At 39.1% G+C, this 25,305-nt stretch overlaps 1 protein-coding gene across 3 annotated transcripts in view; it reads right to left on the reverse strand.

Annotated features, from left to right (window-relative positions):
* Nucleotides 1–25,305, reverse strand: part of PLCB1 (phospholipase C beta 1) — a 694,965-nt gene that overhangs the window by 151,168 nt on the left and 518,492 nt on the right. For all 3 annotated transcript variants that reach the window (XM_059039231.2, XM_059039234.2, XM_059039236.2), the window contains exons 10-11: nucleotides 19,106–19,252; nucleotides 7,209–7,366 (exon numbers count right to left, since the gene is read on the reverse strand). In XM_059039231.2, the coding sequence (XP_058895214.1) occupies nucleotides 7,209–7,366; nucleotides 19,106–19,252 (305 nt within the window). The remainder of the gene's footprint in view (nucleotides 1–7,208; nucleotides 7,367–19,105; nucleotides 19,253–25,305) is intronic.

The following is a 25,305-nucleotide window of genomic DNA, read 5'->3' on the forward strand; positions in this document are numbered from 1 at the left end:
CCTTTGGAGTAAACTTTCAATGGCCTCCAATTTCACAGAGTGAAATCCAAGTTCTTTATCAGATCCCGCACCTGCGACCTCACTAAATACATCTTCTTTTCCATTGCTCACACTGCTACAGTCCACTGACATTCTTGCTTTCCCTCCAATAGACCAAGCATTACTTCATCTCTTTGTTCATCTCTCATTTCTTTGTTTATCCTTGTTACTTCTTTCAGGAATACTTTTTATCTGACAGCGAGGCTTACTTCCTTAATTTTGAGGGGTGGTGATCTCTGCTTAAGTGCCACATTACCAGGCCACATTACCATCCTGCTGAAAATAGCATACCTCTAGCCCTTCTTTGCCTTCAACACTGATTAACGTTGTCTTAAAGGGATATTTCCACGTGCCATATGGTGTGTTTATTTTGGTCTATTTCTCCACACTAGAATGTAAGCTTTTTGAGGGTAAGCACTCAGTTTTCTCCATTGCTCTGCCCCTAGGATGTAGAAACTACTATGGAGCATTCTAGATGCTCACTAAATATTTCCAAATGAATAAATGGACTCTTAAAATCATTAATAGAAGAGAGATGCAACCTGCCTACTTGTGTTCCCATTTATTTCTCTACTGACTCTTTCAGAGGACAGCACATTTTTTCCATAAAGGGCCAGGTGGTGAGTATTTTAGGCTTTGTGGTCTATATGGTTTCTGTGGCAAGTATTCAACTCTGCCTTTGTAGCCCCAAAGTGGCCACAGATAATATGCAAACATGTGGATGTGCCTATGTTCCAACAAAACTGAATGTATGATAGCAAGTGACAGGCTGAATGTGGGCAGCAGAAGATAGGTTGTCAGACCCTGGACTGGTCTGATCATTGGCCTAAGCAAATCTTAAAATTTGACTGTAACCAAAGGTAAATGTAATTTTGTATTATAGAAATTTGAATGTTGATTCCATACTCAATAGCCCGGTTAACTTTAATAATTTCGTGGGCAAAATTTACAATCTAGATCAAGTCTTAAATCTAAAAAAGTCTTTCAAATGATAGTGTAATTAGTCTTTGACAACTTTGGCTATATGCAAACTGCTCCAGTTGCTCTTAATAATGAACGTTGATCGTAGACCCGCCCCATCACCGTTTGGGCCAGTGAGAGTCAGGCCTGAAGGTGAGTGAAAACCCAAGGGCCTATGTCTCTTTATCTTTAGCCAATGAAATGTCCATGTTTTTCTGGGCCTCCTCTTACAGACACCTGTAGAGAGTTCGTGCCCCTACCTGTCTTCCTAACTCTCTGGGTAGGGTTCTCTCTTTCCACAGCAGGGATGCTGGTGTGCCCTGAACCGCCACTGGGTTCTGGGGTTCCTAGACTTTCTTGTCTGATGTATCCTATTTCTTCCCTTTTCCTACCTCTGACATTGTACATGTTTGGTCTTGTGCACTTGACCAAGGACCCCATGTTTGCAATGAAGCCTCCAAGCTCACTGGTTACACTCTTCTCAGCTCCCACTGGGCCTCTTACCAAGGCTGGGCTGTGTTTTCATTTGCCACACGGTTTGGTCTTCTGGCCTCTTCCTAGAGGTACAGTGGATGCCAGGGGTTGTGTCTGGGTGTCACCCACATCCTCTACCATGGCAGCTTTACAAATGACTTCATTCAACTCCCTGCCCTTACCCTGACTTAACTACTCCTTGCATATATAATACCCTACCATTATATTTCTAGAAGGAAAGTTAAAGTGTGGCTTTAAAAATTTTTCAATTATAATATCAGTAGTTAACATTTATAGAGTATTCACTGCATGCCATGCATTGTTCTAAACCATGTCTGTATATTAAGTAAGCTCACTGAATGCTTAGAACAACAGCATTCAGCGACCCTACTTAATATACAGACATGGCTTAGAACAAGAGGCTTGGCCTGTAAGGGAGCTTCTCCTGGCCTTGCAGCCAGTCAGTGCTGGTACTGGAACCCTGGCAGTCAGCTCTAGAGCTGCATTCAAAACTTCTATGGTCTCCTTTCTCTCTTTCCTTCCCAGCCTCTCCCTCCTCTCTCTCCCCATCTCTACCACAACACTAGTCACCAGCTTAGGAAAGCTTTTGGAACCCTTAAAGAAAACATTTACTGAATTGCATCTAAAAATTTTAGTTGGGAGCACCTGAAAACTCTGGAAGTTCCCCTTTGGTTTTTCATAGCTTTCTGATCACTGAGGATGAGAAGGCTCGTCTAGGTTTTAAGTTTGGTTCTTTCACATAAGCTGTCTTTAGTGGACAACGGATTTGAAAGTACCTTACTGCTCGACTGCTTCTCATTAAGCCAAAATCATTTTTTCAGAGACCTCTAACACTGGATCCAATAATCTATAAACCATATGGCTCAGTTCCTAACCTCCAGGGGGAAAAACTGCCCTTGAAATCTTTTATCCTTGACAGACAACAGCAGGGTGTATTTGGATATCCATTTTATGTGAGCATGTATGTGGCAGGTAAATTGCATCCTAAATGATTACTCTCTCAGAGAATGACACTTTATTTTCAGAAATGCTCCATCTAACCACATACTCAAATTTAATATATTTTAATTATGTATTTTATCACTTTACTCAGTTTTCCATCTTATGCAACTGCTGGTTACAAAGGAGCTGCCTGAGGGGTGAGAAAAAAGGAGCAGCTCGGGGATGGAGAAGGTGGGTGGGGATCGGTGTGGGGAGGAGGAGATTGAGTGGGAGCAGAGAGTCTGCAGACCACGTGGCGAATTGCTATATGTCATGACCGTTGGAAAGGCTCAGGCAATGAGGCAAAGAAAGTGAAGAGCCGATATATGGGCTATATAATAAATAAATCCAGAGTGCAAAATAAAATGTCTTCCATAAAGAGGCTGAATTACAGCATGTCTGCTTTCCCAGAACACAACTTTTTATTTTGGCCCAACAATAAACAGGTGGTAAATGCCAACAGGAACTTTTGCTTTTGGGGATTTATCATAGATCGCATGGAAGCTTTCCAGATTACATAGACTCAGAGCAGATAAACTGTGTGGCTGTTTATGATCACACAGTAAAAATGATGAACTTTTACAATTGGTTTATGTTGCTGCTGCAATACACACTGTGGCTATAGAATATAGTCTAATCACACCGTGAAGATCAGGTCCAAATCTATAGGACAGCCCAAACTGGCAAACATTGGGAGAATCTTTTCACCACCTACCGATATATGGAATTTCACAGCAAAAACGGAGAAAGACAAAATTCATTTATCTGATGAACAGAGGCAAGAAAGACTAAAAATGAAGGCTATACTATAATTTGTCTATTTTCCTGGTGATGGAAAAAGTCATTAAAAATTTATTGAGCACCTACTATATGCCAGATTCTTTTTAAAGTGCTTGGGACAGATCAGGGAACAAAACAAAGATCCCTGTCTTTTGTGGAGCTCAATGCTCTTATTGACAGAAGGACACAGACAATAAAGAAGGAACATGATAACTGAGTAAATTAAGCAGAGTGGTAGAAGGTGATAAGTGCTTCTTGGTAAATAGAAGGGATAAATCAGGGGTGTGGTGGGGAGCCTATCAGGGGTGTGGGAGTACTGGTCACAGTATTAAATCTGTCCCAGGAGGCCTCCTTGAGAAGGTGGCATTCGAGAAATGCTTCGAGGAGGTAAGAGGTGAGCCATGCAGATACCTGGGGGAAGAGTGTTTCAGGCAGAAGGGCAACCTTACAAAGGCTGTGAGGCAGGACCTACCTATCACGGTCAGGGGACAGCACAGAGCCCAGCCATGTGAGTGAGGGGGAAAGGGGTGATGTGGGGGAGAGAGATCACATGGACCTTTGTCCCCCATTTCTCTTCTCATCCTTTCTTACAAAGTCATTTTACACAGTAGTTTCTGGAAAAGCAGACTGCCTGCTGATAATCAGGCAGAGAGGGCTGGGACTTGGGTGAGGCAAGTGAAGCATGTAAGTGCAAAATTTAAAGAGACACTCAATCTCGAGTGCCAAGTCCGCATTTATACGTCAGTGAGAATAAATTTTAAATTTTGCATGAGAGATGTTTCACTTGCCTCACTCTAGTCCTAGTCCCGAGGCAGAGAATTCCTGCTCTGTGTATTTGTCCACAAAACAGCCTGGCATTTCTCGTTCTCACACTCATCCCCACCCACCACCACCGCCACCACCACCACACACACAAGCCACATCTCTGCCAGAAAGATCTATCCTGCAAATGCACAATAGCAGGAAGCAAAGCTGTACCAACAATCCAACAAGATGATGAGTTTCCTGCTCTTTTTTGGACGCCCCCCAACCCCCAATTCCAGCAGGCAGAGAGAGGAAGCAGAATTCTGGGCTAGATTTAGTCTTTCAGTCCCTAAATCTGTCAGCAAGTGTGTGTATGTGGTGGGAAGTTGTGCTTCCGGAGCCCAGGAATAGATGCTCAATTGGCCCATGACTCTGGGATCACAGATGTGATTGATTGAAGGACCACTTGTACGGTCGAGTACACAGGGAGAATCACTCTAAGCTGACTTGATGGCCAAAGCCAAGAAGCCAATGCCTCACACAAAATAAATATGCCTTAGAATGTGCTTGGAATGTGCTTTATCTCTCCCCCCCACCCCACAGTCTCCCCTTCCCCCAAAGGAAATCAAAGAACCTCGAGGATTATAAATGTTTAAGAAAATATAATTGCTCCTCACAGGGCCTTTTGAGGGGATGGTGGGGGGGCGGTGTGTGGGTGGCCCTCCTGGCAGTGGGTGTGTGCACAAGGCCATCGGTCCCCTAGCTCAGCAATGGCTCCATCAGGATGTGCTGTCTCCCTTTCCAGGACCCTGTCCATCCATCAACAGACAGATGAGCACAAATTGCATCCACTCCACACAAGGGTCGTGATGTGTTCCCCACTTTTTTAAAAGAGCCCAACAGGTTAGGGCTGGTATCTTAGCTGACGAGGGACCATGGCAAGAGCTGGGAAGGTGGGGGACTATGGAAATGGAACAGAAACCCATTGATTTTCCATTAAAGAAAAACCAATGACATTAAGAGTGCTCAAATTCAGAAGTAGATACAAAGATTTTGATCAGATTTAAGGTCAACCCCATATTAAACTTTGTTGTAAAATTTAATAAAGGGTGCTATTTTTCACTAATTGCTATGTAATAGCCTAAGTTTCAGAAATCATGAAAAGTCAACTTCACAACATAGTAAATATATTTTAAGGTGCTAATATTCCTTCTGAACACATTTTTATTGCTGTCAAGTAAAGTACCTTTGATCAGGCAATTCATTTGTCTAAACTGAAACCTGGCTATCCCTTGAAAATCTTGCTTCTTTTTGCTGCCCTCTCAAAAGACAGATGTTTATTTTATCACATCCCAAGTGCTCCAGGGCTAAAAGCTGGATATTGGAAAAATTTTTGCTCCCAATGCTACTTCTGAAATCTTACATTTCAATCTTCTTATCTTAAAACAAAAACAAACCAAACCTAGTTTTCATGCAGCAGCCAAACCAGCTTTTACCACTTCTTCACTTCTGCCATCTACTGAATGTAGCAAAGACTTTGGCAAGTGGCTCACTTTTTCTTCATCCAAAGCTTTGTCACCAGTCTTGGTGATGTTAACATCTAACTCATCTAATATTCTGGCTTCTCAGCACTCCGACCTCCCCATTTTCAATGGCCTTCTCCCCACTCCACCTTCCCTACCACCCACTTGAGCTCTGTTTCCTTTGCTACTTAGGGCAAGAGTTAGTGACCCAGAGCCAGTTCTGCCCTGAGACCCAAGTAACCCAGGTAATGGGGCTCATGCCTTGGGACCCTGTGCTCTAGAGTTATCCTCTGGCCCTTCTTTACTGATCCCTTCCAAAGAGATGAGAAGCCTGAGTCAGTCAGGAGAACATGTCCCCCAAAAGCCCACATATCCTCTTTCTAGATATCTCTCTAGTTACCTAGGATGCCAGATTTCCCCAGCCCAAATGACCCCAAGCTCCTGCGGAGGGCTCTTTGCAGGGAATGTGAATAGAACGTGGATATTTGGGCTTGGGTGTCCATATGCATGAATGTTAGGCTCTTTATGGTGTAGGATGGAACCTTGGGTGGAGAGAGAAGGGAGATGACCAAATATACCCTCCTTCCTCACTAATAAGAGTAGTTGATGCTTCTTTATCAATTACCACTTTAGTCTTGCCTCCTATATAGGATTTATCAGGATACCCAATCGTACGATTATTTCTGCTTACTGACAGCATCCAACCTATAGCAGAACCCTGTCTCCTTGAACCCTCACCCAAATCACCTAATAAACGCCAAATCCTGTAAATCCTGTCTAATACAATTTTACTGACAAACACAGTTCCCCATGACATGTGTACTCCCTTGTTGCATAAGCCAGTAAAGCCAACTTTGACCACTGGTGTATTCCTAGGTGTCTTTGACTGATAGGTATCAATGTGTCAAAAGCTGGTTATAATAGTCAATCTCCTATATTGACTATTATATAATATTCCATGGAATGGAATAGTATGTAATAATTAAGTAGTGGTGATTAATATCATCATCATCAAGAAAGCAAAGAAGCTAGAGAAACATGCAATAATATTGTTGAATCTCCCAAAGAACATAGAGTTCAAAAAGCACAACACAAAATAATGCATACTACAGCATGAATCCACTTATATCAAGTTAAAACAGTGGTGAAGCTACATTGTTCAGAGCTGCACATAAACAAGTACAAATCTGAAGAAAAGCAAAATAGTGATCACTATAATGGTCAGGAAAGTGGTCATCTCTGGAGGTAAGGAGGTCATTATAATGGAAATAGGTACATGGGTGTTTCTGGGGTGCCAGTAATTTTCTACTTCTTGCTTTGGGTGGTAAATACATGGGTGTACACTTTATATCCATTGGTTAAACTGTATGAATAAGTTGCATGCATTCTTTATGTATATTATATTTCACAATGATAAAATGCAATAAAAAGAATGAGTTTTATTAAATAGACAAATAAATGGATATTTCCTTTAATAAGACAGTTTCTTTAGATTTTGGTTAGCAGTTCACCTGATGCCAGTTAATCATGGATAAATTGCTAAATTTTAGTCTCTGAAATTGCAAAGATGATTAATAGCCTATGGACTTAATTGGGACCACTGGGACTTTCTACCTTAGCAGGCTTTACCTAAAAAGGTGTCAGGTCTCCCCAGCTTCCTCTCTCAGCAATATTCATTCACTCTACCTTGAAGGATATCTCCGTGGTCATGGTGAACCCATGGGTGATGACTGGCTCCTCTTCTGCGGTCCGTCCCTTCCAGCAGTCCAACTCCACACAGCGACAACCAGACAGGAGCACTTGGCGATACATCTCGACGGAGGAGTTTCCAGCCAGCTGGCCAGCTGTAAAACACCAACGAAATGAAGCTCAGACTTCCACAAAGCAAGGAAGACACTGGTGCCTTCCTAGAAAAGCTCGTCAACAATGGGAAAACAAAGAGTTCAAGACCTTGAGCAGTTCTCACTCTTTCTTCTGCCTCAACATACCAGAAGGTAGTGGCACAATCCCAAATGGAATTGTGGCTCCCTAGCAGTGGTTTGGGGAAGAGAGAATAGAAGGAGGAGAGCATTGTAACAATAACAATAACTCATGTTTATTAACTGCTTACCATGTGCCAATTATAGTTCTTTGGACTTTACGTATATTACTACATTTAATCTTCATAAAAATCTACCTGGTATAACTACCTTTACTTTTAAATGCTTATTTTCTGATAATGAAAATGGCATAGAGCATTTTATTTGCCCAAGTTTCCAAGGCTGGTAAGTGGAAGACTTCAAAAACTCAGTCTTTTAATTCTGACCCTCCCTATGAAGGGGTATTGTTGACAGGCTATTTTATTATATAAGTCAAACCTTCTGTCATGTTTGTCCAAGGCACAAATGCTTAGGATAGCTAAATATTCTCTTTGCAAAAGTGAAATAAATGTGTAGGAATAAATTTAAATTTGACAAATGAAGTATAAAACTTATAATTACAAGACACTGTTAAAGAAAGTAAACAAGACCTAAGTAAATGAAAAGACATCCCATGTTCATGGAGCAGAAGACTCAAAATTGTTAAGATGGCACTACTACCCAAATTGATTTACAAATTTAATTCCTATCAAAATCATATCTGGCCTTTTTTTGCACAAATTGACAAGCTGATCCCAAAATTCATATGGAAATTTAAAGGACTCAGAATAGCCAAAATGATCTTATAAAATAAGGAAAAAGTTGGAAGAGTCACACTTCCCAGTTTCAAAACATAGATACAAAGCTCCAGTGATCAAGACAGTGTGGTCATATATATGGAATCTAAAAAAACAAGGTTCTGATGAACCTAGGGACAGGACAGGAATAAAGACGCAGATGTAAAGAATGGACTTGAGGACACAGGAAGGGGGAAGGGTAAACTGGGACGAAGTGAGAGAGCAGCACTGACATATATACACTACCAAATATAAAATAGATAGCTAGTGGGAAGCAGTCGCATAGCACAGGGAGATCAGCTTGGTGCTTTGTGACCACCTAGAGGGGTGGGATAGGGAGGGTGGGAGGGAGACGCAAGAGGGAGGAGATATGGGGATATATGTATATGTATAGCTGATTCACTTTGTTATAAAGCAGAAACTAACACACGATTGTAAAGCAATTATACTCCAATAAAGATGTTAAAAAAAAAAAAAAGACAGCATGGTACTGGCATAAGATTAGACACATAGATCAATGAAATAGAACTGAGACCCCCAGAGATAAACCCTCACATTTATTGACTTACAACAAGGGTGCCAAAACAATTCATTGCAGAAAATCGTCTTTTCAAGAAATGGTGCTGGGACAACTGGATTGCTAAACGGAAAATAATGAAGTTGGATCCCTACCACATCACATTAAAATAAAAATAACTTGAAATCAATTAAGCTCCTAACTGTAAGAGCTAAAATTATGAAACTCTTAGAAGATAATGTAGAGGTAAATCTTTGTGACTTAAATTAGGCAATGGTTTCATAGATATGATACCAAAAGCACAAGTAGCAAAGGAAGAAAACAGATAAAACCTATCAAAATTAAAAACCTTTGGAAGCAGAACTGAAATCCTCTAGTAAAGTGATAAGAATTGTAATAATCAAGGCACCCAAGAAATCTGAGGGCGGAAAGAGAAGCCAAACTGTTTCATTTAAGAAGTCAAAGGGGCTTCCCTGGTGGCGCAGTGGTTGAGAATCCGCCTGCCGATGCAGGGGTCACGGGTTCGTGCCCTGGTCGGGGAAGATCCCACATGCCGCGGAGCAACTAAGCCCGTGAGCCATGGCCGCTGAGCCTGCGCGTCCGGAGCCTGTGCTCCGCAACGGGAGAGGCCACAGCAGTGAGAGGCCCGCATACAGCAAAAAAAAAAAAAAAAAAAAAAAGTCAAAGGAAGGTACTAATTTTTTGATAAGTTATTATTATTATTATTATTTTGGCTGCATCATGTGGCTTTCAGGACCTTAGTTCCCTGACCAAGGATTGAACCTGGGCCACGGCGGTGAAAGCTCTCAGTCCTGACCACTGCACAGCCAGGGAATTCCCTTGATAAATTATTTTTAAAAGATTAATAATAAATAAGTTTTGAGACAAGCCCAACATCAAACACACAAATGGAAGTTTTTGGTTTTCCTTATTAAAGATTTTCTGTGACTTATACGCTATAAGCTTCCATCATTTTTTTTTAGCAGTCATTTAAAAGATGACATATTGATGGAAACTGTCAAAATGACTTGAAATGGACAAGATCTGTCCAGTGGAGACACACAGGGCAAAGAAAATGGGATTAAACCTATTGGCTTAATTTTATTTTTATATGCATGTCACAACATCCGATATCAGCATAACAAAAGGGTGACATTTTTTGGTTCTATAGAGCCCTAGTAAATGCACTGAAAGTCTGATTAAGTAGGTTTGAATAATCACTTTTCTTTACTGGAAAAAATAGGACATTTTAAATACACAAATATTGGCAAAAGCAGAAATGCTGACAAAATAATCTAGAAAGTTCCTGATGCTAGATAATCAATTTGCCATTTAAAATTGCTTCAAAGTTTGTTGTAATAAAGGTCTTTGCTGCATAAAGGAAAAATGGAGAGTGGTAGTGAAGGGGAAAAGATGATCATTTATATGTTATGCCTAAAATTAAAGGAGGGCTACTTTAGCTAAAGAAGTGAAGAATTCTAACAATTATCAGGTTAATTCTTTAAAAATGCTAGCTCCTTCAGACCACTGCACAGCTATTCAAGAGTGGAGCAGATTTTCTTGTGTACTACCTAGGAAATTGTTTAAGTGTATTACTGACTATATTCAATAATGTGTAATTTCATTAATATTCTGTTAAGTGTTACTAACTTCTGTAAGGGAGTTGCCAGTAAACAAGTTGCCAGTAAATAAGTTGCTTCAATCTAATGATAAATTGAAGGTAGAAAAATACCTAATCCACACTAGAGTGTTCTGTCATAAAAGATTCAAGAAGTTTCCAGAAACATTTATTTGGATTTGCTTGCAATATATATATTATATATATATAGAATAGAAGCAATTTGATGTACTTTTTGAATGTTCATTAGTTAATGTTTTGAAAGACATGGAAAGGCATGGGGTTAGAGATGGAAATGATTCTGAAAAGAAAAAGAATGGGGGAGGAGGGTGTATATGTGTTTGTGTGTGTGTGCATGTGTGCCTGTGTTGTGTTTATTGTCCAACATCTAAGCCCAAAATAATTCCTCTAAGGTAAATTTGTTCAATATTAAAGTAAATAATCTGTATTAGAAAAGGAAATTTTCCAAAGAAAGCATTAGGAAACACATATTTATCCATAACTGTCCTATTGCTTGGAATGCATATTAGGTTTTCTGTATGTTTTCCTTCATTTATGGAGATTTTTTCCAAATATGTGAATTAATATTTGCCACTACTCTCTCCTTTTCTGCTTAAAGCCTCAAAGCTGGTTTATTTTTCTTCCCTAAAATTCCTAAATCCTCATTATTATATCCCATCCAACCATTATATTTCCATTTGATTAGATCCAATAAATAAAGCTTCTGGGGCCAGGGGATGGCCACAGGTTGGGATTAATGATATGTCATGAGTCCCTCAACCCTTGTTGTTTCTGAAACTAGTATCAGGCATTATCTCTGCCTGGCTGTGAACACCCTCTGGAGTACATTACAAGCCTATGATTGAACTTTGGAGCTGAATCTCCATCTCAGATTAATTCATAATACTGCCCCGAGTCAGAACTCTGAAACTTCTCACTTGACTGCATTCATTTTGGGCAGGTGGCTTCATTCCCTTGAGCTTTGTCTCAGATTACCCAAGGCATCCATGAATGGAAGAGACCAGAAAATTGAAAATAACAATCCATCTATTAACACAAACTTCTGAGAAATTTCTCATCTTGTGGAGTGTGATGATTAATTGCTTATATTTATATTTATCGTTATTTATTGTCTTCTCTTCAATCTTCAGGGTAAGAAGTTTCCAGATTGTGAAACTTTTGTTAATTCAGTGGCTTTCTTCAATAAACACTGTCTCCTTCAATAAATGGATATGGGAACCATTTCTTCTTGCTTTCAATGCTGTGAAACCAACAGCTACACTTGAGGGAACTGTCCAAAATACGGAGGATGTATTGTTCATCTTGACCGTCTCTAGGGCCATCAGTTTGATCTGATCTCTCTCTTCTACATTATCTGTCTGCTGCCCCAGTAAGGCCATGAAGGTCTTTTTTTTTTTTTTTTTAATTGAAGTATAGTTGATTTACCATGTTGTGTTAATTTCTGCTGCACAGCAAAGTGATTCAGTTTATATACACACACACACACACACACACACACACACACATTCTTTTTTATATTCTTTTCCATTATGGTTTAACACCAATGAACCTCTTTTGAACGTAGATCCAATTGCCATGGGATGGCTTAGGCAAGTGGGAAAAGAACTTTAAGCATATGCCTTACTGTTACAGGAGCCTCATAACTAGGGTATATGCATATTGTCAAATATTCTCTGTGGGAGGCAAAATACTGGTTGCTTTGGATACAAAAATGACACAAGACATCTTCCTTACCTTACCATTTAGGTAAAGAGGCAAGTATAAACAAAGGAGAAGGCTCTTACCTGCCAGGGAGTTTACACCCTCACTGCACTATTACACTTCTGGCTGTCATTTCTTTCTCTTTTTCCTTGCCAACAGAATAATCTATTTAGGTTCTGATATGCTTCAGGGTCCCCTCTCCAGCCCTGGGATAAATCTTAATTCTTCTCAGCCAGTCACAGTGGTTCTGTGGTCCATGTTAGTACTTATTGTAGGGCATTGCTGTTTGCTGTAACTCTGGGCTACATCTAATAGGGTGTAAAGGAAAGTCTGCTGGGTGGGTTGGGGAAAACCTCACTCATACAAAGGGCCACAAGATGCGGATGTTCCCTGGGCCACATGTGGAGCTTATTTCTTATGGAGGCAATGCTCAGGGTGCACAGTCATCTTGAAACAATAAGAGGATGCGACTTCCCTGGTGGTCCAGTGGTTAAAACTCCATGTTCCCAATGCAGGGGGCCTGGGTTTGATCCTTGGTCCGGAAACTAGATCCCGCATGCATGCTGCAACTAAGAAGTCTGCATGCTGCAACTAAAAGATCCCACATACCACAAGTAAAGATCCCACATGCTGCAAGGAAGATCCAGCATACCGCAACTAAGACCCAGCACAGCCAAAATAAATAAATAAATATTTAAAAAAAAAAAAAAAAAAGGAAAAGAAACCATAAAAGGAGCAAAAAGATAGAAAGCATCTGGGTCTCTGATGACATCAATGAACTCCTGATTTAATCAACCCTCAACCACTCTGCTTCTGGACTTCTTGCTGTGTGAGGTAGTAAATTGCTTAATGTTTAAGCCATTAAGTAATAGTATCCTCTTATGCATAGCCCGAATACCCTGGCTGTTTCAATTTACTTTCATTTTCACATGAAGAAATTAAGGCTTAGAAGACTTAATTTACTTAAAGGCAAATTGAAACTTGGTCTGTTTATTTGCTAAGCTCAACTTCTTTCCATTCTACCACCCAACTTTCATAGGTCTGTGTGTGCTTTAAACCAAAAATAAATTATAAAAAGTTGCATATGCTAAGGACCAAATGAGTAGGAGAGATGTAAAGGGAGGGAGTGACACTAAGCTTGGGTTGGTAGTGGATTGGCAAGGGAAAAACTATACCTTAAAGGATAAAACTATACCATTTTTTGAACTTTTCTGCAGCCAAGAACATACACCTTAGGAGAGGAATTGAATAATCAAATAGTTTAATTCATCAGAGGGATAACTAAAACCTCCAATCTAATGTTTTACTTCCCAAGCTGAATAAAAATGTTAATTATTCAGAGATATGTCACTTTGCTTTTCCTGAGTATATGGAGCCATTATCTTCCAAATGGTTTAGAGTATGAAAAGATTTATGAAGAGCTGAAAAAGTGTAACTGAAATGAGTGCACACTGTTCAGTCCTGAGACAATCTTGTTTTGAATCATAAGGGTAGATTCCTCAAGGAAAAACAATAACTTAAACCGTAATCACTACCTGATGTACTGCCAAGTCTATCCAAAACCCTAGAAAATGACCATCGTAATTAAACATCAGCTCATCCTGTGCATGTATTTCTCTCAGTGGTTGGATTTTATTTTTCCTTCTGGGTGTCTTGATAGTCAATAAAGGGGCAATAATGAGCAGAGAAATAGACATAATAGTAATAATGCATTGCTAAATTGATTGGTTTTTATACTGTATGTTTAATCTTTATGGTCCCTTTGAATGCTCAAAAGAAAACATTCCAAATATTGAAGTTCTCCTTATTTGAATTTAGACTGGCATTTCTCAGGAATACTTGTTCTTAAAATGCTCCAAGGAAGTACCTAGAATGGTCATGACTGGGGGAGGAGCGTTGATCATAACCTTAGTGTGAGTGAATCTGTAAGCTTTTTTCCCCTATATTCGAAACATACTGCAGTAGTTGCCAACCTTTGTTTGAATCTAGCATTTTAAAAACTAATTTGAATAGGAAAACTTTTCTTTTTCCACCACATACCCCCTCCACGAAATAATGCTTCTGTAGAAAATATTTCTACTTGTTCTGGAACTGCTTGTAGAGTATAAAATCTAACTCATTTTCTACGTATTGATTTTAACATTTAACTGGATTTTATTGGGTTATACCTTGGTTATAATTTTATTTTATAACATTCTTAATAGGCTTTGGGAAGTTTGAATTTCTATATTATAGATGTTTACCCAAAGGTCTCTGAGAGCTAAGAGTTCTGACTCTCTATAATTAAAACAAGGACACTAATAATATCATATGAAGTAAAACCAAATTTTACCTGTTAGAAGAGGATTTTAGGCAAAACGTCAAGAACCTATATTAGAATTTATATGTAATTTTTAAAATTAATTATAGGAATTCTCCTTAGTTCTCCTGCAGGAAAATAAGAGATTTTTGACTGGTATTGGGACAAGGTAATATTGTAAGAATGGAGATTTACATAATGAAAACCCTGGTATGAGAATACATATCTCAGAAACGTGAGGAAGATAAGTTTAAAAAAAACCCTTAAAGATCAGAACATGGTCTAACATAGGTAACATAGCTTTAAAAATTGAATATTTAAAAAGATGTGAATTCTAATACTACTAGAAATTTAAAAATTGGGGAGAGAGCTGGTTTACTTGGTCAGAAATCATGTGTATCAGATGGTGATAATATGAAATCATACAGAAATTTGGAGACAGCTCTTTGAGTTCTTTCTTCAGCAAAAAGTAGAGTGGACCCTTCTCTTTTATAATAGCTGAAAGCTCTACTTTCTGAAAACTCTTGGTCATTAATATGGTAACACCCCAAACCCAACTGACACAATGGAGCCAAGTTCTCTACCATATTGGTGCTGACCAAGTTAATCAGAGGGAAGGCAAATGAGTGACCCTGGAAGAAATTAATTGGACTAAAAATCCTTAGTAAAATGCAGTTAAAAAACAAAAAGAACTGCTGAGAAAAATTGAACAGTATTTTGTAGTTCTATTGTTTGTGTTGATATTGAACAATTTTCTTGGAACTATTATTGTGTTGTCAGTAAAGCAAATGAGTAATTATGTATAATTTGCTAGGTATCAAGATTGATATAAGAAGCACAGCTATAGACTCCAGAATTTAAATTGGAAGATAGGAGTAGAAATCTTTATGTGAATTCTTGTGCCTTAACAAGAAGAAAAATGTATCTTTTCTTGCTTTGTTCACTGAAATGGTCCAGAAACAACATTCCATAGCACGGGGTTCAAATTGCTGTTACCCATATGCATATTTTTTCACACTAAAAGGAACAAGGGGGCTTCCATGGTGGCGCAGTGGTTGAGAGTCCGCCTGCCGATGCAGGGGACACGGGTTCGTGCCCCGGTCCGGGAAGATCCCACATGCCGCGGAGCGGCTGGGCCCGTGAGCCATGGCCACTGGGCCTGCGCGTCCGGAGCCTGTGCTCCGCAACGGGAGAGGCCACAGCAGTGAGAGGCCCGCGGACCGCAAAAAAAAAAAAAAAAAAAAAGGAACAAGGGATCATTGGGGGAAAAGTCTGATTCCATGCATGGTGCAGAAAGATGAGCCTGGAAGATCTTTATGTGCCAGTAAACAAGGACATTTTTTAAAGATCAATGGGTCATGTCAAGAGGAGAGAGAAGCCAGCCTAAAAAATGTTTCCACTGACCAAAGCTGAGATGATGTGAACATCAAAAGGAGAATAGTGGCTGTGGTTGAGTGAACCTATGTAAACTCTGAAAACTTTTTCCATAATGATATGCAAAAAGGGAAAAATTAATATACTCTGGAAGAAAGTAAAAAGAATAGAACGTATATATACCCAGTCAGTCTTGTCATTCAGTCATTTTGGTATCATTGCCTGATTTGTTATATGGCAAATAATACAGATACTAATGGATGTAAATATATTCATTTTTGGACTTAAAAAAGACTAGTGGTAAAATTATTGCATAGTGTGACTTCCAGATAGATAAAATAACATGCAATGTCCAAAATTTAACTGAACATATGTTTAAGTATTTTTAAGCATTTTGGGGTCCTAAGTACAAGATAAATGCAAGATTCAATCATGTGTCAGTCTTTAAAGTTATATTTCTTAGGATCCTATCAAGTCAAAAATCTAGACTTTTACTTGAGGTTCTATAGACCTCCTCAAACTTGGATGAGAAAAAACATTATCTTTAACTCAAATCACTATGTGCAATTTAACATTCACTTCAGTTATGAATGTAGGCCACAAATCACTGTAGTACTAGCAGGACAGTGACTTTGTCACCAGTAGAAATCACAGATATTTTCATATCATATTCCAATTGTTGCAAATATCACACGTATTATTTATACAATTTTTAAAAATTGCGTTAATAAAATATATACAATTTTATCCAAATTTGTTTTTCAATATTTGATCAAAATATTTCAATGGAAGTTTTTCCTCTTTAATTCTATGTACATTATTTTATGCATTTAACATTCTTAGAAGGGTCCATAGGCTTCACCAGACTGCCAGATACATCAATGATACCAAATAAGATTAAGGACCTCTGGGAAGGAAAATATCCTTTACAACTGCTTAGCAATTTGAGTGGGAGCTGCAAAATTTTTGTAGTAAGTCTAAGAAACTGAATCCAAGAAAGTGGGCTAAGTGGACATTCTCTTCTTGAAGCTATGAAACCTGTAGTAATTTTAAAACAGGGCTAAGGGGCTTCCCTGGTGGCACATTGGTTAAGAATCTGCCTGCCAATGCAAGCGACACAGGTTCGAGCCCTGGTCCAGGAAGATCTCACATGCCGTGGAACAACTAAGCCTGTGCGCCACAACTACTGAGCCTGTGCTCTAGAGCCTGCAAGCCACAACTACTGAGCCCGTGAGCCACAACTACTGAAGCCTGCATTCCTAGAGCCCGTGCTCCACAACAAGAGAAGCCACGACAATGAGGAGCCCGCGCACCGCGACGAAGACCCAACGCAGCCCAAAATAAAGACAAACAAATAAATAAATAAATTTATTTAAAAAAATTAAACAGGGCTAAGAGTATTCTGACATTCTTCCCATTGAGAGCTGTGGTCTATGTCCCCTACCTTGAAGCTGGGTAGGTTTGTGACATTTTTGACAAATAAAGAAAGAAATGACAGTATGGAACTTCAGAGGCTAAGTGCAAAAGGGCAGTTAGGCTTCCTCCAATTTGGGGAGGGACACTTGTTTTTGCAGCTATAAACTGCCATGTGAGAAGTATACCTACCCTGGGGCTTCCATGCTGTGAGGAAGCCCAAGCCACATGGGGAGGCCAATTTTAGGCAATTAGGTCAGCAGTCTTAACTGAGCCCAGCTGTTGGGTCACTAGCCCAGGTCCAGAAATGTTGGTGGTGAAACCTCCAGATGATTCCAACAGCCAAGCCTTTTGTGTCACCCCAGGCATTCACTTCCCAGCTGTAGCCCAAGACACCAGGAAACAGAAACAAGCCACCTGCTCTGTGTCTTGTCTGAATTCCTGACATATAGAATATGGTCAAAATAAAATGGTGGCTGTTTTATGTCCCTGTATTTTGGTGTGATTGGTTATGCAACAAGAGATGACAAGAATAGGGTTTAGGATGAGCCAAACACGAATCTAATTAGTTTTATAGCATGAATCTCTCTTAGTAGGTATGTAGTTGAAACAAAACAGGCCACAAGTACCATGAGAACAGTTCGATTTTCATGAACAACATGCAAGTTGCAGTTCAACTGCCTGCAGAACTCAGAGTGTATGATCCTGACAAGATGGTCTCGGATGATATGGAATCATCCTGAAATAGCTCATTCTAGCTGTCCAGGGGCCACATTGCTATTTCTGTCCAAGAGCAATTTCTATTCTAAGCTATTTTTCACCGAGTGTGGGATACCAGGCTAAAGCTGGAATCGACGCTAGCACAACATACATTTGTGCCTAGAGGAATGGATTCCCTTAAGTAATTCAGAAGGCTGAACTGCTTATTTGCCAGATGGCTGAACCCTGTGAAATTCTCTTGAACACTCTTATGAATACCTAGTGCCTGGACCTCCCTGCCACTATGTGCATGGCATTGCTGGTCTATCCTGCCACACAAACCACACACCCCTAGGCAATGAGCCACAAGCACATCAAAACCTCCCCCAAGGCATGGCAAGTACCTATAACTTACAGATAACAAATGAGACCCCAGACTTTGGTTGCATTGTGGGTCTTAATGTCTGGCAATCTTATATTCATTTGGGTGATGGACTGTATGAAGCACGAAAGTGATAAGGTTTTGAAGTCTTTTTTTTTAACCAGTAGGTTTTTTTTTTTTTTACAAAGTCTTTCTAAGGCTGGTAATCAGAGAGTATTCTGCAAGAAATGTATTTTGATTATAAAAACATTTTTAGTTTATTGAAATTGGTATTTATTAAAATTTTTATTCTAAACTATATTGAGATAATATATATTAATATATATTTTTAAATATTTTTTCTATTTAGCAACCTACTAAAAACCATGGCAGTGCTCAATTTAGAGTCAAGTTAGGAAACGCACTCCTTTATTATAATATTTACAACAAAGTATATATAAGTTGTTACAAAGAAATTTGTTTATGTCTAAAGCCCTGTCCACCTGAGCAAAATTATTAATTTGCCTTGAGTGGAAGTTATTTAGGGCAGAACTTTCCTGTAGATGAAAACAGTCCAGAGAACTAGGTGGCTTTATAAGTGGCTTGAAGTCTATTGAAGAAAGAATTCAGTTATGCAAAAATTCCATTGGTCTGAAGATACCAGACGTGAATACATTTTAGATGACTTGAAAACTTAGGAAGAGATGTGAAGAAATGATATTGTTGATAGTGGGTGGAGCCTCTGGTCATGGAACCCCAGTTCTCAGAGGCTTTTCACAGGAAGTGAAAGGAAATACGCCTCCACTTCTGAACAACAGTAAGCAGAGGTTGGTGACATTTGGTGAGACTGGCTAAAATAATTGTCAAAGAAGTATGAACTCATACCTGTGAGGTAGGTGTTGTGTGAGGAATTAATGAAATAGTGAGTAAGTGGCTGAGACATATCTTCATTCAAATCCAGTTTCTCAGGTGGAACGACTCCATTTTCTTCTCCACTCAGATAGCGCATAAATCCATCCACTGATATCTGTCCTGGAGGAAATGAAGAGTTAAGAAGAATGTGAATGTATTATTTTCATGGGTTTCTGGCATCATGTTGCTTTAACTTTTTTCCACAAAACTCTGGTAGCATCCAAGATGGAAGACAGTAGCCCCAACTGCAATTTAATATGGATAAACAGTAGTCTACATTTATCCAAATGCCAGAAATAATAGAGGAAAATGCAGTTACATGAGTATCACAGACTTTCAGAGGAGTTAAATACCTGAACACTGATCTCCTGTTTTTAAATATAAGAATGCTTATCAACTTTGTGTATGGACACCAAAATGTTATTAGTGCTTCTCTATAGGTGATAGAATTAGGAGTGCGCTTCCCAATGTTCTATCATGAAAATATGTTACTTTTATAATCAAAAGAGTTATTCAAAAGTGGTTTTATTATTTAAAATAAAGTGAAAATGTTTTCAAATAATGCTCTTTTTTCTCTAAAACAGATAATAAAGATGACCATACTGAGGAATAAGAATTTGAATGCTCATAAAAAAGAAGGTCTTTAAATTTCTTATTTAGAATGACTTTACTTCATATGAAAGAAATATGACTCACACTTTATTTAGTTTATTCAGATTGTATTTAGAATTTTTCTTTTGTTGTAACCTTTCTGAGGCGACTAATACTAAATGCTAAGATAATTCTTTATTAAAGTGAATTTTATATAATACATAGAAAGGGCCACCTTCATGATTTCAGTTCATCATCACAGTTTGTTTCTTCAACCTTAACAATCAAAGCCACAAACAAACAAAGAAACAAAACAAACACAATCACCAGTGCATTTGTGAGCAGTAAAGATCTTGCTAGTAAATGTTAGAGGGCAGTACGTTTTTTTCCTTGTTGAAAAAGTTTTGTATTAACATAAAAGTGGTATATGTTTATGGAAGATAAATTAGGAAATGAGACGAGCAGAGAGGAAAAGTAAAACTTTTCTGAACATGGCTCACTCTTTCTTCAGAGACAATTTACTATTAAAATCTTGTATATGCTTCCAGAAAAATAAAGTGTGTATGCGTGTGTGTGTAATACTTTATGAAGCTGCAATCCTATATATCTGTATATGATTTAGAAACTTTTGTTTATATTAACTGAACAATATATTATCAACACTGTCATATAATTATATAATATTTACATTTTATATATTGTAAAATATATAGCCATCACATGACTAAGTAATATTCCATTATCTTTGTAGTTCTCTCATTTTTCACTAGTATAAATGGCACTGTATGGAATACTCTGGTAGTTGAATCTCTGTACAAACTTTTAATTATTTCCTGAGAATGAATTTCCAGAAATAGAATTGCTGGTTCAAAGACTATGCATATTTTTAAAGCTTTTTCTACACATAACTAATTTGCTTTCTGCTAAAGTTTTAGCAATTTACTCTTTCACCAGTGGTTTGCCTTCTCTTCACCCCTATGCCAAACTCATAGGTAAAAACAAGATATCTAATAATTCTAATTTTTATTGATTTGAGCATTATTTATTCTTGAATGGTAAGAGATGTGTCATCTGCAAATGGAAAAGCTAGCACTGACTGTTTATCCACAGTGTAAATCTTTTTACATTCAATAAGTTTCTCAAAACTTATTCTCGTGCTTCCCTGGCGGCGCAGTGGTTGAGAGTCCGCCTGCCGATGCAGGGGACACGGGTTCGTGCCCCGGTCCGGGAAGAGCCCACATGCCGCGGAGCGGCTGGGCCCGTGAGCCGTGGCCGCTGAGCCTGCGCGTCCGGAGCCTGTGCTCCGCAACGGGAGAGGAAACTTATTCTCAAAAACTTATTATTGATGAGTATGTCCAATAATTCTGGAAACATTATAGCTAAATCACCTTTAATATTTTCCAGGAATAAATAAATAGAAAGAAACTTGGTTATTGGCTTTTGACGAGTGGAGCTGTATCTTACGAAAAGAAAAATCTTATAGATGCCATAGTTTATACCTCCAAATAACCATCACCTACCAAGGTGATCGTTCCAGTCACGCTGTCATTGATGAGAACACTTTGGTTATTGCCTTTGAAGCCTTCTTTTGAAATTCATTTATGGTGGAATGCATATACTCTTTCAGACTGGTTTCAATTTTTGGAAACAAACCAAAGTCAGTGCCTCTTAGGGCTAAAGTTATCTCAATAGATAGCTTTCAACAATATTTTGAAGCATGAAACATTTAGAGATAAAGTATTTTTAAAAAATACCTAATTTCTTCATAGTCTTCCTTTTCATTCCTTTCATTAGTAGGAACGAAAATCATAGAGCAGGTATACGAAAAAATGAAGACCTGAGATGCTTAAATTAAGCTTTAGAAGCCAGGGTGGCCCGTCCTCTCGAGCATCAGTGTTACTGGAGTCCCGGGTCCTGGGTATTTCCATGCTTTGGAACTCGAGAGCTGGCACTTTTTTCTCACTGCTGTGGCCTCTCCCGCGTTGCGGAGCACAGGCTCCGGACGCGCAGGCTCAGCAGCCATGGCTCACGGGCCCAGCCGCTCCGCGGCATGTGGGATCTTCCCGGACCGGGGCACGAACCCGTGTCCCCTGCATGGGCAGGCGGACTCTCAACCACTGCACCACCAGGGAAGCCCTTGGCACTTTTTAAAATAGAAAAATGGGTGTTACTTTATTTACTTTTTTGTTAAGTGACTTTCAGTCTTCTGTTTGAGGTTTGGGGTGATCCTTCGCCTGCATTGTGGACAATAATTATTTTACTCTGATTTATCGCCATCTTGTCACCTTCTTCTCAAAGGAGCCTCTATTCCTCCCTCCCTCTTCCCCTTCCTTCTCCCATCTCTTTACCTTCCACTCACTTAACAAACATTTATTGAACGCCTGCAATGTGATGAATACACAGAAAAATAAAGCAGAGCAAAGCACAGACTATGCCTTCAAATAGCTCATAATCTCAATGAAAATAAGACCATTCACCCTTGAACAGCAGGCATGCGCTCCTCCAGAGCAGGATGTGTGTTTCTATCTTTGTCATCCTTGGAATCTACCACGATTCTCTGTGCACTGTAGCTGTAAAATCAGCACTTACTTTTGACAATTAGTGATTCAAAAGAGAAAATAAATGGTTTTGAAACTGGGAGATCACCAAAGATGGAGTAATTTTGATTCTTTTATCTGATTAGGTCAAATCATATGAAATTATTAATATATGGTGTGTTTAACCTATGCAAATGACAGTTTCATACATCTCAATTTCTAACCACAGCTGTTCCTCAAAGGACAGACAATAAATCCAAGTGGCTTTAGGAGCCAACAAAAGAAAGTAATGTGACTCCTGGAATAAAGTGTACTCCAAGGAAATACAAGTATACGCTCCTTCTAAAGGCATGCAAATGACAGCAATACAATATGGTGTGACCAAGACATACCATCTTTATGGTGCTGGTGGAGGCTGTGTTTGTGTCTGGCATCTTGGGAATAAATATCCCTTGGTGTGATCAGCACATTTAAAAAGCAATTAAAACAAAACATATGCCAATATGGCATGGATGACAAATTAATTTTAACTTTAGCATGGATTTCCATTATATTGCCTCCAGTGCCTTCAGGGCACTTGTGTTGAGAAAGATTCTGAACCATGCTTGTGAATAATTTTGATGTTGGTCATGGATGCATGACAGAAAAGTGGGGGTATGCAAGCTATATATTTGTTATTCTCAAACGAGGATATTATAATTAAGTTATGCTCTGCAACATGCCAAAGAACATGTGTCAAATTTTATTTAATTCATTAATGAGAAAATCTGGACGATGACAAACCCATTTCAAAGAAGGCTATGGGATATTGATACATACATATATGTGTGTCAGCAACCTCCCGCCCAAAAAAACCCCACAACTATTAAAATATTGCTAAATTGAATATAAACCTGCTTAAAGTCCTATAGGTCAATTAACATAATCTTTGGGTTACCTTCTCTACCTTTACTATTTCCTAGGGGTTGAAGTTTTTTTTTTTTTTTTTTTTTTTTTTTTTCGGTACGCGGGCCTCTCACTGTTGTGGCCTCTCCCGTTGCGGAGCACAGGCTCCGGACGCACAGGCTCAGCGGCCATGGCTCACGGGCCCAGCCGCTCCGCGGCATGTGGGATCTTCCCGGACCGGGGCATGAACCCGTGTCACCTGCATCGGCAAGCGGGCTCTCAACCACTGCGCCACCAGGGAAGCCCAGTTGAAGATTTTAACAGAGTTTTTAGCATATATTAAAATTAGTAAAGACAAGAGTTAGGTGAATCAGTGTTTGTAAGCATTATTTACAATTAATTATATCAAACAATTTAAAAATCCCCAGCTGAGGAATTTACCTAACTTTGAATAGGAACAATATATGAGTTTGGAGGACAGTTCAGAATATGACTGTAGACTGCAAGTAGGCAGAGCAACTTTTCAACCCCAAAGCTTGCCTTGCTAACTAAAGGAGCAAATGTGCAAGAGTTTTAATATATCAAATGACCAGGCAGAGAGAGATATGTCAAAGTCAAGAAAAGCCAATGAAAATGTAAAGATCAGGAGTTGGAGGTTTATAAGTTGCAAGGCATCAGTTGAGGGGTCAAAAGTTCATTTGCAAAAATGTAGATGTTTTTGGCAGAATGAATTAGCCTAAAAATATAGTTCTGACCAGTAAAGGCTTTTGGACGAAAACAGACCCTTAGAGGATTTTCCTTTGTTGCATGTAACCTACAGCTGGAATACTGTTGTTGCTGTTGACTTAAATGCATCAGTACTTTTCCACCAACCCGTCACTGTTTTTGCAAAACTGCTTACGATTTTTTTTCAGGTCCACTGAGGCACATAGAAAAATGAAAAGCCTTGAGAACTAAGATGGGAAAAACAGTTTAGTCTAAACAAATCAGTCAAATTAGTAACAGCACAAGAAATGTGGCTTCCATTCCTGCTAGCAGTAATTGATCAGCGACAAACCCTTCAACCATAGGATGAGGAAACTAGATGGGCTCTTATGTCTCTTCAGCTCTAAAGTTCTATGAATTCAAGTGGTTTAATACACTCTGGATGATTACCAGCTAAATTAAAACAAAATGTCCATACTGGAATGAGATTATGAAACATCATACCACAATTAAAAGCAATGTGATGATTTTCTGGAATAAAAACAACAGGAAGTAAAGTTAAGTTCAGAAGGATAATGCCAGCTGACAAAGGCTAAAAATAAAGTCCCTTCTATAGCTTCTCAATAAAAGATTGATAAGCTTCCAAGTGGACATGCCACTCATATAATGATACCTAAAGATCTTTATAAGCATTTATATTGTTTGAACCACTTAGAGCCAAAGTAGGAAAAATATAAGTCTCAAGGAATGGAGAAAACACTGCTCTATGAAGCTTTTTCGTTCAAAAGAAGTTCTGGTGTATATTGCAAAAGGAAGGCTGGTGATCAAACGTGAAAAGATCTGACTTCAATGGGGAGGAACCATCTTCCAAGGGATACACGAGAGGAAAGTGGCATGACAAAAGTGATGGTCCCCAATGGCCATTTATATGACTTATTATTCTTCAGCAATATCTTTGCTGCAAAGAAACTCTCAAATATCAGGCAGCTGTACACATATACCATGGCCAGGAACTGTACCTCTGCTTCCTTCTGTCTCTCTCCTTCCCCTGGGGTAAATGATGACTGAGGCTCCACTGGGGTCCTCTTGAAAATGTCAGGAAGACAGAAATTTGAAATTTTGTTGTGACAAAATAAGGCCTTCCAGGGATGCTTTTAAATCTTGTGGTATATCCAGGGACATACAGCTGGATGCATTTCATGCTTAGAAGTGCATGCCAAGGCCTTTGACTATATACTGGGGAACAAGCTACTCCCTTGCCTTCTTTAAACCTGGGACCATCCTATGGGCCTTGGGAACAATTAATTTATTTTTATATTTTTGGCTGTGTCGGGTCTTAGTTGCAGCACATGGGATCTTCGTTGAGGCGTGCGGGATCTTTTGTTATGGTGCACGGGCTCTTCGTTGTGGTGTGGGGGCTCCTCTCTAGTTGAGGCACACAAGCTCAGTAGCTGT

The sequence above is a fragment of the Kogia breviceps genome, chromosome 14, assembly GCF_026419965.1.
Source record: "Kogia breviceps isolate mKogBre1 chromosome 14, mKogBre1 haplotype 1, whole genome shotgun sequence".
NCBI lineage: Eukaryota > Metazoa > Chordata > Mammalia > Artiodactyla > Physeteridae > Kogia > Kogia breviceps.